The 16,017-nt window shown below is 52.5% G+C and overlaps 1 protein-coding gene across 2 annotated transcripts; it reads left to right on the plus strand.

Annotated features, from left to right (window-relative positions):
* The first annotated feature begins 2,396 nt into the window (after nt 1–2,396).
* Nucleotides 2,397–14,661, plus strand: Ptpn7 (protein tyrosine phosphatase non-receptor type 7). 2 transcript variants are annotated; one of them, XM_051147461.1, is made up of 10 exons: nt 2,397–2,608; nt 4,342–4,515; nt 5,042–5,225; nt 5,453–5,537; nt 6,671–6,747; nt 7,876–8,013; nt 8,351–8,461; nt 10,023–10,177; nt 13,185–13,298; nt 14,267–14,661. In XM_051147461.1, the coding sequence occupies exons 2-10, from the start codon at nt 4,394–4,396 to the stop codon at nt 14,358–14,360; spliced, it is 1,080 nt and encodes a 359-aa protein (XP_051003418.1). In that variant the 5' UTR covers nt 2,397–2,608; nt 4,342–4,393; the 3' UTR covers nt 14,361–14,661. The 2 variants fall into 2 exon arrangements, with proteins under 2 accessions (XP_051003418.1, XP_051003419.1); XM_051147462.1 differs by lacking the exon at nt 2,397–2,608 and adding an exon at nt 3,288–3,409.
* Nucleotides 14,662–16,017: the final 1,356 nt, after the last annotated feature.

The raw sequence follows: 16,017 nt of genomic DNA on the forward strand, positions 1-16,017 counted from the left end.
GCACCTGAGACAGCTGTCACAGAGGCAGGCGCAGCCTGAGATATGCTGGGGTGCCCCCACCTCCATGCACTAGCTTAACAGCACTTCTCTGCCTCACTCACCCTGTCTCCTTGGGTCTCTTCCCGACTCCTGCTTGGTGAGCTCAGTCTCCCCTACACCACCAAGGACAAGCCCAGGCTTGTAGGGATATGAGAAAGAATAGCTGCCTCGGTATTTGAGGAGGATGGAGGCAATCAGGAGCAGCCACCTAGCATCCTAGGGGTTCGCCATCATCCCCGCATCCATCCAGAGCACCCTGCAACGTTACAGGGTGACAGCCTTTGTCTCTGGGGACTGACAGCCATCTGGCTCCCCAAGAGCTGCAAAGGACAAGGACTTCTGGGATTTGCAGTTGCACTGGGGACAGGAGTTGTGGCCCCTGGAATAGGACTGATGAGTGGAAGGCCTCCATCAGGGAGAGAGGGGGAGGGAGAAATTGCAGGCTGACCACAGGGCCACACAGGTGAGACTCAAGGGGGTAAGACCTTGGCCCTGCTGTGACCCCCCTCCCCAACTCCAGCTGGGGTCTAGACACCACCACCCACTCTGCTGTGAGGGGATCTGACCATTCTGGGCTGCTGGGAGTAACTCCTTCCAGGACTTGTCCAGGGCTAGAGTGGAGCTTCCCCCCTAAAAGATGCAGGCTGGCTGGAAAAAGGAAGGGGAAGAAGGGAAAACCTGGATGGAGGAAAGACTCAACCCCACTTCCACTCTCACCACCAGGTGGGGCCCCCCAGCTCCCAAACCCTAGTCAATGTCTCTAGCTTCTCGTGGTGTCTGTGATTCCAAGCACCGGGGCTGTGGGCAAAGCACACATCTTCCTGACAAGAGGCCATTGTCCTTACTATCTTCCCCTGGAAGGAAGAAAGATGTTGGGAAATCTGAGACTCAGGGAAGCCCAGTAACTTGGCCAAGGTCACAGGGCCACTAAGCATCAGCTTGCTCATTAGGCAGGTCCCTCTGGCTTCCAGGGATGACTTTATGTTCTCTTAAGTTGAAGGTACTGGAAAACCTAGTTCCCAACCAGAAAGACAAGTCAGCAACGTGAGAGACTGACGCTTCTTAATGGTATGGGTCCCAGCCCCCAGGTCTGGGAAGGGTCTACGGAGGAGGGGGTGTCACCCTCAGGAGCTTCCTGGCAGCATGGACAAGGCAGAGGTTACTCCAGAGATAGTGGGGAAGGGCAGGGGCAGGACAAGGACATGTGTCCTTGTTTGTTTATTTGTTTTGTTTGTTTTTTTGAGACAGGGTTTCTCTGGGTAGCCTTGGCTATCCTAGACTCACTTTGTAGACCAGGCTGGCCTTGAACTCACAGAGATCGGCCTGCCTCTGGCTCCTGAGTGCTGGGATTAAAGGCGTGTCTTGTCCCATCCAAGGCTTAGGGTGGAGATTCTGGCTGCAGGCTTTTGTGGATGCTCAGGCATTCGCAAGCAGAATAGGGAGAAAGAGTGGGCAGGAAGGTAGAAGCCAGCCAGAGACCTAGAGAGAGAGCCTGGCAGGGATGGGGTGGGGAGGATGGGGGGGTGTCTTTCCTCACCCCCCCTTGACCCTCATCCCCACCAACTCCATTCCCCATCTCCCAGCTTCTTTGCTCTCTACCCAAGAGCTCAGCTTCCAATTTCTTGAACCTCACTGGGTCCCCATCTGTGAGGGTTGAGAGGTGCACTCACAGCCAGCAAGCTAGAACTGCGAGCTGGGGACACTGGGCTGACCTGTGGGGGAGGGGCTTCGCCTACTTCCTTCTCCCCACCCCTGTGGTATCCTCACTTCCTTTTCTTGATCACAATCAACAGCTGGCCCAGGGCCCGTGGCCCTCTTTCCACACTGCTCCCACCCCTCTACTCTATGTGCCAGTGCAAACACTCCTGTCAGGAGGTCAAGGCAGGGCCCAGCCTCCAGCCACCATACACGAGTGTGCAGGAATCCCCAGGCTCCTGCTTCAGGAATCCCTAGGCTCCTGCTTCTGTCACCTTATCTCGGCACCAGAGCCAACCGCTTCTCCTTCGGGAGAGCCTACCTGTACTTCAGAGGAGAACAGGCTACAACAAAGAGGGAGCCAGAGTCAACCAGCCATGAGAGGCCCCAGGGAGTCACCCTCTGACTTAACAGCCAAGGACAAGGACAGCTGTCCCAAGCTTCCTGACTTCCAAGGGTCATCCTGGGTCCTCACCTCCTCCCCTAGGGGCCATGAAGAAGACCAGCCCTTCCTCCCACCTCCTCTCAGGTGCCACCCCTGTACCTACTGCACAGCATTTCTTTTTTGGTGTCACCATTTGACAGTTGAATCAGAGAAGTGGGAGGAAGAGAGAGGATGTGGAATTCAGGCGCTGGGGGCCAGGAAGGGGTTGGGGAACCATCACAGAGTAAAGGAGTCTTGCAAGCAAGCATGAACCACGAACCAGTTGGGCTGAGGCCCGGCAAGGGGCCTGCCAAAGCCAGGCGGGGTCGGGGGCTGCGGAGTCTTGGACTTGGGGACCACTTCCTCCCCACACCACAAGCATCCAAGTGGCCCAGTGGTGAAGAGGACGTGGGAAGTCCCTGATCTGAGGGCCACAGCCTTCGACTATCTGTAAGTCTTCTGAGGAGACGCAGGGTTTTAAGACAGTCCCTGAAGGGTAGTCAAGGGGGGGGGCGGGGGGCGGCGGGTGGGGAGGAAGGCTCCTACAGAAGCAACCCCAGATTCTTCTCCAGTTTACCCATGCTATCTGATCTCTGGTGACTAGCCTATGCCTTGCAGGCTGAGGGACTCTGGGGCCTGGATGCTACCCTTCCTGCCTAGCCCTGGCCCCTCCTTCCTGTACAGAAGGAGGCGTCCTGCCTCCTCTTTGCCCAGCCTGCAGCTATGTGACATATCTGCTCTGCTTGGGGGCAGATATGGCCTGGGTTTAGCCACGAATTCCCAGGCTTTGAAGCAACAAGGGCTTACAGGGGCAGAAGCTGAGAAGTGGCATTAAGTCTTTAGCCAAGGTCACAGCCAAAACAGCTGAGGGATCCCTATGGCTGTCTTCTCAGCAAGTGGTAGAGGCAGGAAGGGTGGGTGTGTGTGTGTAGGGGGGTGACAAGGACCTGGAGGAGGAGACCTGGGGTGGTCAGGGAAGGCCTCATCCCTTACCCATTCCCAGAGCCTTGGCACTCAGCAAGGATGGCAAGGCAGCACCCCACTTCCTCTTAGGGGGGCACAGGGAGGATGCCCGACCCCTGGCGGTAGCTGCAACAGGCGCAGGAGGGCAGCCTGCAGCTGGGTGTGTGTGGGTGGAAGCCAGGAGGGGCGGAGGGAGGAAGCTGGCTTCCTGAAGCCTCTCAGTCCTCAAAGATAGACGGACTGACAGACAGCTGGCAGGAGGCAGCCTGGGGGGACACAGCTGCTCCAGTAAGTACTTGAAGTGGGGTGCAGGGATCCTATGGCCCACGATGGGGGCACCCTGGAAATGGGAGGGCTCTACGGATGGGGTGAGGCTGCCTGAGTTTGGGGCTACCATGCTTGGATGGGGCATGAATAGTGGCATATCTGGTGTCCCTGTGGCTGGAGGGCAAAGAAGCCACACAGAACACCAAGAGAGGAGAGGCTAGAGGCCCCTTCCTGTTGTGGGAAAGTGCTGTCCCAGCCACACCTGCGTGGCCCACACTGTTCCCAGGCCTCTGGCCGTGTGGGTCAGCAGCCCTAACCCCACCACCATGGGGACCTATGACTTAGCTCTGAGAGATAGGGACTGCCCCCAAAAGGCAATGCCCTCATCACCTCTGTGCCCCTTCGATACCCCCAGCTGTAGCCTCACCATGCGCTGGCGCTCTAGGGCTTAGTGAGGCCATTTCCTGTGACAGTTACAGAGGCGGGAGACTGGGGGATGGGTAGGAGGAGGAAGGAAACACCCCCGGCCTACCGCCCTGGACAGAGACCCCCAGAAGCCACAACTGATCTTGGAGTGGAGCTGCCAACAATTAGAAGACCCTAGCAGAGACGTAGCATGCCCGGGTCCCCAACTGGCTCCAATGCTACTAGAGGCCTCAGTTTCTCATTCTGGAGAAGCCTGCTGGCTAGACTTAAAGAGCTGTGAGCTATCTCCCTCCCTTCTGTGTGGCCGGCAGTCTGTGTTCCCATTTGCACCCCAGCTTAGAGCCCTGTGGAGCTGGGTACCGCGTCTCTTCGGTCTTCCAGATTCTTTCCTAGTTTCACCCATACCTACACTCTCCATCTCCCTCTGTCCTGCGCCCCAACAAAGAGCCACTTCCTTGAGAGGATGGCCAGGCTGGGCTTAGAAGCTTCCTTCTAGCTAGCGAGGCCCTCAGGACCTTGTCTTTCAGGCAGGCCTCATGGCTGAGTGAGCCTCCCTTGGGCCCAGCAACCTACCACAGCATGGTCCAGGCCTGCGAGGGGCGCTCCAGAGCACAGCTGCCAACCTTGTCTTTGGGGACAGCCATGACCCAGCCTCCACCCACCAAAGCTCCGGCTAAGAAACACGTGCGGCTGCAGGAGAGGTGAGAGCTCTCACAGAGAGAAGCTTCTTAGCCCTGGGTAGCCTTCCGTCCTTTCCAGTTCTCACAACAGAGTCCACAAGGCCAGGAAAGCAAACAAAACCCAACGATTCGAAACTTGCAGGTTGCTTGCCCATCCTTCGTGTGTCTGAGACACCGAAGTTTCACGTCAGCCGTGGGCCTGCCTGCTCCCGAAGTTTCAAGTTGTGATGAGCAACCTCTGGGACAGGTCTAGGGCCCTTCATGGCATTTGGGTGTGGGCAGGAGCCTCAGCTCCGGCATGGGAGTGGGAGAGGTAGGCAGCAGGAAGGAGCAAAGGCGGAGCAAAGGCGTTGCAGGCCACTCTGTTCTTATCTGATAAAGAGAAAGGGGAACGTAGTAAAGGCCTGACCCTTGAGCGCCCTGGGCCTCTAGGTCAAGAGAAAGACCAAGTGCAGCCCTCCTCAGACAAGCTTTGTAACGAGGAGCCACTGAAAGCAATGTGGGTGCTCCGGGGTGTTCACTGGGCGCTGGCGGGCTGTGCTTGCAGAAGAGGCTCTAGCGTGGCCCTGATGCTGGATGTGCGGTCTTTGGGCACCGTCGAACCCATCTGCTCGGTGAACACACCCCGGGAAGTCACCCTACACTTTCTGCGCACGGCTGGCCACCCCCTTACACGCTGTGGTCTACAGCACCAGCCACCCAGCCCCAAGCAGCTAGAGGAGGAATTCTTGGTAAGAATTTGGGGTCCCCTCCACGTCACTTTCTTCTTCCATCTCAGATCGTCGTGGATTCCTTGGGCCTCCCTTCTCCCTGGGGGGGTCCTTAGGGATGAGCCTGGGGCTCGGAAGAGAAGGCTGTCCCTATCCTTGCTCTTCCGCTCTGGGAGCAGAGGATGAAAAGGGAGAGAAGGAAGCTGGGAAAGGGACCAGATGTTAACTCACTTATCCCCCACCATCAGAAGATCCCCTCCAACTTTGTCAACCCTGAAGACCTGGATATCCCTGGCCATGCTTCCAAAGACCGATACAAGACCATCTTGCCAAGTAAGGAGCGCGGTGGGGATGAGAGGGGACAGCATCCCTGGGGGCGAAGGGCCTGAGAAGACTGGATATACACCTGAAGCCAGGCATCGTGGTGCAGCCTATAATAATCCTGGCACTTGGAGGCTGGGGTAGAGGATCGGGAATTCAAGGCCAGTCTCAGCTATTCAGCAAGTTCTAGGCTAGCTTGGTTTAAACGAGGCCTTGACAAAAATAAAAACAAAAGACATCAACAATTAAAAAAACAACAACAAAAAAACCTTAGTGCGGCCAAGGAGGAACAATAGTGCTTGGGACACTGTCTTTCAACAGAGAAACAGTAATACCACACCCTGTCGGCTAGGAGGTGGACAGCACTTGTACAGCTGTGCGATAGCATCTGCAGAAGCTTACTGCGGGCCTGTGTGAGAGGCGAACGCACACAGACAGACCCAGGCTTAGCACCTCCCACTTTACAGAGGCAAGCTGGAGCCTACTACAGCGGCTCACTGCCTGCTAGAGTAGACCAGGGGTTCTGTGAACACTTGTCAATGTGAGTTCGTTAGCCTTTGGCCTTGGCGTAATTCTAGCAAGCTCTACAACTACCAAAGAGGGGAAGCCAGTGCTTTCATCCCTCATCCGGTTTGACTGGGGAAAGAAAGATCCACACCTTTGGAGAGCGAGGCCCATATCCCTCGTGGTTAGATAATGTATTCATCTAAAGCTTGTTCTCCTAATCAGGAAAAAAAAAAAAACCAAAACAAAACGGTTTTCCTCTGCAGAATCTCTATTCCTATCAGTTACCTCCCTTTTTGTTTTTTGTTTGGTTGGTTGGTATTTTTGAGACAGGGTTTCTCTGTGTAGCCTTGACTGTCCTAGACTCACTTTGTAGACCAGGCTGGACTTGAACTCACAGTGATCCCGCCTGCCTCTGCCTCTCGAGTGCTGGGATTACAGGCGTGAGCACTACGCCCGGCTGGAAACATTTTATAATACATAGGTATTATGTTGTCTGTCTGTAAAATAAGTCAATGGAATACCTGTTGTCCACAAAGTACTGCAAACAGTGTGAGGTCACTCTTCCCTCTGACTCTGTTAGGATCCACATTTGTTGGTCACCTTCTGACCTTTCACCTCCATTAATCTTCGCTTCCTAGATCCCCAGAGCCGTGTCTGTCTTGGCCGGGCACAGAGCCAGGAGGACAGCGACTACATCAACGCCAACTACATCCGAGTGAGTGGTGGCCGCTGCAGCAGTGGGGGCAGGCCTGCCTTTAAAAATGAGAATGCCACATGATACCACGCAGCTGTGACTTGGCCTCCAGGGCCCTCCTCACTCCAACTCCCTCCTACCGTAGACCTCTCTGCTAGACTAGGGGAGGAGGAGGAAGGACACATCCTGAATGACCCCAGAGATACCAACCTAGAAAAGATGTCAAACTTTTCCAAATCACCTTAACCTACCCTGTTACCTTATACATTACAACATTCTAAACTCGGCAGTAAGTTGGCACGGCTGAGCATAGTCACTGGTTTCTTAAAGGCTAGTGGCTTCCACACTTAGTCTTTCCCCACCCCCCACCCCCACCCCTGACCTCGTACCAAGTAGTGCCTCCTTTGTAGAGACTGATTCACGTCCAGCTAGTAGCACCCTAAAGGCAAGATGGACCATCTATCCCAACTTCACCTCCTTTGGTAGGTGGATGTAAAACTAGTGCCCCCTTGTGGTCAAATATGGTAGGACAGTAGTCTGGGTGCTGAGGAGCAAAGCAGTCAGCCAGAAAGCAGGCTAGATGGTATGGTCCTCTGTCTGCCTGCGAGCATCAGGCGAACAAACAGTAGGATGCGTGGATGATGGAAACTAAGGATGATGGGAGAGAGGAGAGCAGACTAGGAAGTATATGCTGGATTTTGTTTGGTGTCAAATACATAAAAGTAATTCGTGAAGTGTGAAACGTTTCGTTTACAAATATTGAGGGCTGTTATATCTTGCACTGGAAGAAAGCAGTAGAGGCCATGGACAAGCAGGTACATGGTGCCTGCTCAGTGGGAGGCTGCCAATACGTTTTACTGAGTTTAATTCATACTGCGCTATAATCACTAGCTACCGCCTATAGGTTGGGAAACCAAGTCTCACACCAACGTGCCTGTGACCACTTAGCTAGGAAACTGGAGGACAGGGACTTAAACTCGGGTGTTCCTCCTCCAGCATGCGGCTTCTTCTGGTGTGTGTGTGTGTGTGTGTGTGTGTGTGTGTGTGTGTGTGTGTGTGCGTGCGTGAGTACAGCTAACTGGCTTTTAGTCTGATGCCAGCACCCACGCAGTCTGAACTCACAGTGTCTCCTGTGCTTACTCTCCCCAGGGCTATGATGGGAAGGAGAAGGTCTACATTGCCACCCAGGGCCCCATGCCCAACACTGTAGCGGACTTCTGGGAGATGGTGTGGCAAGAAGAAGTGTCCCTCATTGTCATGCTCACCCAGCTCAGAGAAGGCAAGGAGGTAGGAGGCAGGATCATCCAGAAAGGGTGGCACCCTCCCCTCCCACACCACCCATGCAGAGTGGAGTAGAGGCCTCAATGGGAGCTGACAGCACTGACAGGCCCCAGGGCATTGTCTCTCAGGAGGGTTCCTGAGATACATATGACAACCCAGGGAAGCTGTTCACAGCCAAAATGTGGGTGGAGTGACTCTGTAGTTTAAGCTTGGGAGAGCTCCAATCCCTGGCCTAGGTCATGGGGTAAAATATGAGAAGGGGACACTAGGCCTCTGTCTGCTGACCCAGCCTTGCTCCACTGATGGACCCTCCCACTCTGACTCCCAGCTCCCTCCCTTCTAGAAATGTGTACACTACTGGCCCACAGAAGAGGAAACCTATGGGCCCTTCCAGGTCTGCATCCAGGACGTGAAAGAACACCCAGAATATACTGTGAGGCGGCTTACCATCCAGGTACCATCCCCTGGAGCTGGCCAATGGGAGGTCTGGGCCACCCTAGCATCTCTGGAACTCAGGCTCCACCTTCTCTAAGTTTAGTAAATTCACCAAGTCTACCAATTTAAACCTTGGTCTTCACATTTAAAAGAGGTGCCACAAAAGAAAGAGAAATGGGGCCAGGCATGGTGGTGCACACCTTTAATCCCAGCACTCGGGAGGCAGAGGCAAGCAGATTGCTGTGTGTTCGAGGCCAGCCTGGTCTACAAAGTGAGTCCAAGACAGCCATGGCTACACAGAGAAACCCTATCTCAAAAAGACAAAAACAAAAAAGAAAGAAAAAAGAAAAAGAAAAAGAAAAAAAGAGAGAAAAAAGAAAAGAAAGAGAAAGAGAAATGGGTACAACCATCAGGGTACCTGTAATTTTTGTTTTGTTTTGTTTTTTCGAGACAGGGTTTCTCTGTGTAGCCTTGGCCATCCTGGGCTCACTTTGTAGACCAGGCTGGCCTCGGACTCACAGCGATCCGCCTGCCTCTGCCTCCCGAGTGCTGGGATTAAAGGCGTGCGCCACCACGCCCGGCTTGGTACCTGTAATTAAGTAGGGATGTGCCAACAAACCAATAGGCACCATCAGGAATCAGCCCCCCCCCCCCCGCCCCCAATGCTATATACCAGGAGAGCCAGGAGAGAAGAGAGATCCAGGAGAGTGAGGAGAAGTCAAAGAAGTATGCCAACAATGTTAAAGTGCACATGGATGTACTTAGGAATTCTTTCTAGGGGACAGAGAGAGGGCTCAGTGGGTAAAGGCGCTTCTGCCAAGCCTGATGACATGAGTTCAATCCTGAAACGCACATGATGGGAGAGGAGAACTGACTGGAACAACCAAGCAAGATTCCCTACCTAGAGAGAAGGGAGGGAGACCAGGAGGAAGGAAGGAGGGACCAAGGGGAGTGGGGGGGGAGGGACCGCGGGGAGTGGGGGGGGAGGGACTGCGGGGAGTTGGGGGGGAGGGACCGCGGGGAGTGGGGGGGAGGGACTGCGGGGAGTTGTGGGGGAGGGACCACGGGGAGTGGGGGAGGGAGGGACTGCGGGGAGTTGGGGGGGAGGGACCGCGGGGAGTGGGGGAGGGAGGGACTGCGGGGAGTGAGGGGGAGGGACCGCGGGGAGTCGGGAGAGGGAGCTTTCTATTACTGGACACAGTCTTACACTTCCAAATGATTTCTGTATCAGTTCATTGTTCCCCAAGCACCCTGGGAAGCAAACAAAAAGATATCCCTGTGCCCACTTACTAGGGAAAAAAATGAGAATAACACACCTTCCCATTAGTCCTGCGATAGATAGAGGCACAGCCAAGACTTGAGACTGGCTCTCTTTCCCTCTCACAAAACATTGCTCCCTCCTTCAGTTTTGGAGTGGGTCATGGTGGAAGATGAGGTAGTGAAACAGGCAGGAGGGTGGCAGAGCAGGAGGCCTGCTCTGAGTTGATTGCCAGCACTTCCTTGCGGGCACCAGGAGCAGGCAGCACTCATGCCACATCCTGGTTGCCATGCCTTATTCTCCTGTTTTCTCATGGCCCCAGTACCAAGAGGAATGCCGGCCAGTGAAGCACGTCCTTTTCTCAGCCTGGCCAGACCACCAGACTCCAGAGTCCGCTGGGCCCCTGCTGCGCCTGGTGGCTGAGGTGGAGAGCCCAGAGGCAGCTGCCAACTCTGGGCCTATTGTGGTTCACTGCAGGTAGGCCCTCCCCAGCCCCAGCCTAGACCCAGTGCTTGCCTTCCCTACCCACTAGGTCTCTGGTAGAGAGGCATCCAGCTGATACCACACAGGACGGCCCGGTTCTTACCTGGACAGAGCCCTGGCTTATAGGAAGTGTCTAGTCAGGCAGAGATGCGATAAACATGGCGTCTGCTGTTAGGTGGTCTACTTATTCATTGGACAACTCTTTTGTCTGCTTGGGGTCTTTTAGTGTTTGGGTTTATTTTTGGTTTTTGTTAGATGTGTTGTGTTGTGTTGTTTGTTTGTCTTGTTTTGCTTTGTTTTGGGGACAGGAACCCTCTTTGTAGCTAAGGCTAATTATCAAACTCATGGCAATCCTCCTGCCCCAGCCTCTCAGTTTCCTTTTGGGATCACAGGAATAAAGTAGAATGGGTTTGTTGGAAACCTATTGTTGCTGTTGTCAGGCACCATGTTAAATATAAGAAGATAGCTAAGAATAAAACAGTTTAGTTTCTTCCTGGCATGCTCATAGCAGATTAAACAATTAAATGGTCTACAATGCAATGAAAGCTGGATGGAGTAGGATAGAGGCCACAGGGTCAGGTCACCTAACACCTGTGAGGGAAAGGAAAACACTCAAGGAGGGAGACTAGTATTTGCTAAGGAAATAAATTAATAATAATAATAGTAATAGTAAATACACTGTGAGGAGCAGGGTCAGAGAGGAAGAGAACATATATTAGAACACTGATAGGAACCAATCTGGAAGGCAGCTAAGGGCTTCATGAAGGGGACTTGTAAGATTGACTAAAACACTGAGATTTGCCATTTTGCTTTACTTTTTGTTGATGTTGGGAATTGAATCCAACACCCCAGATTTATCACTTAAAAATAAGGCTTGGGCCTGGGCGTTGTGGTGGTGGGCTTCTATACTCTCAACGCTTGGGAGGTAGACTCAGGAGGATCAGGAGCTCAAAGCCGGTCTAAACAAACGCACAGAGTGCAAGGCCAGGCTGGGCTATATGATGCTATGTAGAGAAGGGAAGAGGAGGAGGAGGAGACAAAAAGTGCAAACAGAATGCTTGGACCATGCAGAGGTGGCACACTGACTAAGTGCTGGGATTCACTTGTGGCTTCTATTAGAGGTAAGACCTAAGGGGAGAGGATAATTCAAGAAAGGGCAAGAGAGGGTGTGAGGACGGAGAGAAAGAAGTCTCAAGGTGACAGAGCTGAGAAGAGGACAACAGGAGAAAATGCAAGCCCGAGGACATCAGTGGAAGCTGATCTGAAGCTGGGAGGAGGTTGTGGTCAGATAAGGAATGCTCAGGGGACGGCCAGCACACAGGCAGGCGCTGTGGATTAGCCCCTTTTGGACTGTAAACAGATGCCACCATCAAAAGCTGCACTGGAATAGGGCGTGGTGGTGCTCCCTGGTGCTGAGCACCCTCAAGGCCAGAGCAGTAGGAGTGATAGTGTAAGGTCAGTCTGGGCTACATGGCTAGACGCCATTGTCAAAAAGAAATGAAAAGAAAAGCTAGGGGCCAACAAGTTGCCTCCGTGGGTAAAGGCGCCCAAAGCCTAGCCCGACAACCTGAGTTTAGTCTCTGGGATCTACGTGGTCTAAGGAGAGAACTGACTCACAGCAGTTGCCTTCTAACCTTCACACAGGTACGATGGCACATGTGCACACATGCACACACATGCCACCCACAAGTTAAAATAAATAAAAATATAAAGCAAACAAACAAAACAAAAACAAAAAACAAACCTGGGAAAAGGACAGACCTGGGCTTTTATCCCAGCACTTGGGATGCGGAGGCAAGCAGAGCTCTGTGAGTTTGAGGCCAGCCTGGTCTACACAGCAAGTCTCAGACTAGCAAGGCCTACATAGAGAGACTGTCTCAAACTAACAGACAACAACAACAAAAACAAAGAAACAAAAAACATAAAAAAAAAAAATACTGGGTATGGGGGCGCCTTTCTGTAACCCCAGGACTCAGGAGGCTGAAGAAGGGTTACAGTGAATTGGGGCTATATAGTAAGTTCCAGGCCTCAGTGGGCTACAGCATGAAACTCTCATCTTAAAAAAAAAAAAAAAAAAAAAAAAAAAAAAATTTTAAGGGCTGGAGAGATGGCTCAGTGGTTAAGAGCACTGCCTGCTCTTCCAGAGGTCCTGAGTTCAATTCCCAGCAACCACATGGTGGCTCCCAACCATCTAAAATGAGATCTGGCGCCCTCCTCAACAGATAAAGCACTCATATACAATAAATAAAATAAATAAATCTTAAAAAAAAAAAAACACGCCTGGTGTGGTGGCACACACCTTTAGTCCCAGCACTCAGGAGGCAGAGGCAGGTGGATCTTGTGAGTTCGAGGCCAGCCTGAACTACATAGCAAGTTCCAGGCTAGCTGGGCCCATGAGTATCTCTATATAATAATAATAATAATAATAATAATAATAATAATAATAATAATAATAATAATAATAATAATAGTAGTAGTAGTAGTAGTAGTAGTAGTAATAGTAATAATAGCCATTATTAGTTGTAATGATTGTGAATTTTTAATAAATGCTATTGTTTTTTAAGTCCATAGGGCCAGCCATAGTAGTGCATACCTTTAATCCCAGCACTTGGGAGGCAGAAGTAGGCAGATCTCTGAGTTCAAGGCCAGTCTAGTCTACAAAGAAAGTCCAGGAGAGCCAAGGCTACACAGAGAAACTATGTCTCAAAAAACCAAAATACTTTAGACTTTAATTAGTTAAAGTCTATAGGAACCAGAAGGCCAAAGGTGAGCTGGCTAGGTCTAGAGTGTGACTAATAAGTAAAGTTTACAAATTTCTCCAGGATAAGCTAATGTGTCTGCCTCCATCAGCGATGCCGGGGATGCTGGGACTGGAGGTGTCAGAGTCCTACCACGAATAGAGCACCTCAGTCCCATTGCTTCTTTCATCATTTGAAGTCTGCCCCGAGCCTTCCGTGCTCACCTGTCTCCCCTGTTCCCTGGTCACCTGTGACCTCCCCAGTGCAGGGATCGGCCGGACAGGGTGCTTCATCGCCACCCACATCGGCTGCCAGCAGCTGAAGGCCCGAGGAGAAGTGGACATTCTGGGCATTGTGTGCCAACTGCGCCTAGACAGGTGGGTCATGGGAAGCAGGTGCAGCCACATTGCTTGACAAGGACACTGGTGTTCCTGAGGCACTGGGCAGGCACGACACCCTTAGGCCCACCTAGAGGAAAGCAAGGAACAGCATATTGTTGAAAGAACTTTCTATTTTGCTAATAACTGAGCCCGCATTTGAAATGTTAGCTTGAGGGGCCTGGAGCTAGATATGTCACTCTGAATTTTCCCTCAACCTTCCTCCTCTCCTCCCTCCCCGCCCCCCACCCCTACCCTCCCAGGCTCCCAAATTCTCTACTCAGGGAAAAGCTGGGGAATATGTTCCCATGGAGGATAGGTACAACCTGCATGTCTGTCGCCCCAATACTCAGAAAGCTGAGGCAGGTGAATGTGAGTTCAAAGCCAGTGCCCAGCTACTTAGTTAGCTCAAGGCGGAGGAGAGCTACATAGAGAGCCTCGGTCTTGATTTTTATTTTTAAAGATACAACTTGTTCTGGATACAAAGTAGCTATGGGTTATGTGAGCTATTCACTGAGCTTGGAAGCAGAGGAGCGGATTCAGACTCTGGGGTATAGGCTACTAGCTGTTACCATGATTGTGTAGCAATCCCCCCCCCCCATCTCTCCCCTCTTTTTTTTTTTTTTTGGTTTGTTTTGTTTTTCAATACAAGGTTTCTCTTGTAGGCCTGGCTGTCCAGGACTAACTTTGTAGACCAGGCTGGCCTCAAACTCACAGCGCTCTGCTTGCCTTTGCCTCCCTAGTGCTGAGAGGTCAGGGCTGATTTTGCCCCAAGAGTTAGGTGGATAAGGGACAGAGGACCAAGAGATGGGGCACTCCCTTCCTTGGGGCTGCCCTGGGAGAGGCAGTAAAGAGGACTAGGGGGTGAAAAGGGTGGCTCTTTGGGGAGGGGGGAGTCAGAGCTTTCCCCGCAGTGCAGTGAGACGGAAGGGAGCATGACTCTTCCTTACCCTAACTTCTGCTTGCAGAGGAGGCATGATCCAGACTGCTGAGCAGTACCAGTTCCTGCACCACACTTTGGCCCTGTATGCAGCCCAGCTGCCCACGGAGCCCAGCCCCTGACCCCCACCCCTCCACCAGCCCAGGGCCCAACCTCCCCTCAGGCCTGAGATAGAAGTAGGCTGTGTGCTCTGGGATAGCTCCTGCAGAACCACAGGCAAGAGAGCCTTTGGGAACGAGGGTGCTTATAATCCCAGGAAATTGCTCCCAGCAAGTAACAGGGGCCAGGCCACGGGTCTTCACCTCAGACCACTCCTCTGCCTTTTCCTGTGGCCCCCAGTGGACTATAGTGGAGCTTCCTGTGGCTCTGAACTTACAGATAAGAGCTGGCACTTGAAATGGATTGATAAAAACAAAAACAAAAACAAAAACAAATCAAGAGTGGGTACTGGCTTCTCTATGTTCCCTCTGTGGGCTTCTTTCCTTGTTGGTGACACAAAGAGCCAGTCCTTTGCTGCCATTATAGATGCAAACAGAATGTTCCTGAAAGCCATTCCAGATATAGCCCTGCTGCTGGAGCTGCAGAGACCATGACTGCAAGATCCTCTTCTATTAAGGCCTTGGCCACACACAGGCCAGCTGCAAGAGCAGGGGAGTGTCTGGTCAAACCCTCTACATCCTCCATGGACCTCTCCTCCCCATGCACCTGGGAGTGTTGCTAGCCCCTGCAGAAGACAGCGGGAGCCCTGACTGGCCTGCCTCCACACGTCATAAAACGAGATGCATGCGGATGCGGAGGTAACCAGGTCTAGCCATTGCGATCACTGGAAGAGCCCCTCTGGGATGATGATGCTTACCCCGTCAGTCATCCCAGCACTCAGGGGCAGAAGCAGGAGGATTGCTGCAAGTTTGAGGCCAGCTAGATCTACATTTTTGAGTTCTGAGCCAGTCGGGACTACATAGCAAGATCTTCTCTCTTTAAAAAAAAAAAAAGGCAATCTTGAGCTCTCTGGAGAGATCAGGGGGGCTGCCTCTGCCTCTATGGCTTCCTGTCATCTGCTCCCAACCACTCTCTAGGGAAGCTGAGCTCTCTCTGCTTTGCTTCTGTGCCTTCAGAGCACGCTCCCCAAAGGAAGGGGAGAGAAGAAGAGACAAAGGGCTGTGTCTGCTTCTGGAAAGCCTACCCGCCATACCTTCCCTGGCTTGTATTTCTTGGCAGTGCACACCTGGATAGCTTAACCGGTGCCAGAAGCATGGTCGGCTGGCACCAGTCCAGGCCCAGGGCTGAGACCAAGCTTCGGCCCTCATCCGTGTCTCTTCAGCACAATTTCCAGGGAGCCCACGATCTATCTCAGGGTTGAACTGTATACCCCCAGCAAGCCAGACCAATCCTAAGCCTTCCTGGACTGCCTGTGGGGATGAAGGTTCTCTGGTCTTGGATGTGCTGGGTGAGAGAGTGCTCTGCGAAAACCCCCAGGAGCTGGTCCTGGTGAGTGGCTGGCCTCTTGCCTCATGGCTTCTCTCCGAAGAACATGCCCTCTCCTCCCCATGCACCTGGGATCCACACACAGAAAGCCGAGGCAGGAGAATCAGGAGCTCCAGTCCAGCCTTGGCTATATGACACCCTCTCTCAAAAACAAATTTAAGGAAAAAAAAAAAAAAAAAAAAGAAAAGAAAGAAATGAAAACAAACAAAACCAGTGTGGCGTTGCAGCTGAGATTAAAATTCTTAATGTTCTACCTAACCTTACTGAGGTGCTCCACTCCTTTAGTCTTGGGGT

This window comes from Acomys russatus, chromosome 6 (assembly GCF_903995435.1).
Source record: "Acomys russatus chromosome 6, mAcoRus1.1, whole genome shotgun sequence".
NCBI classification, from domain to species: Eukaryota; Metazoa; Chordata; class Mammalia; order Rodentia; family Muridae; genus Acomys; species Acomys russatus.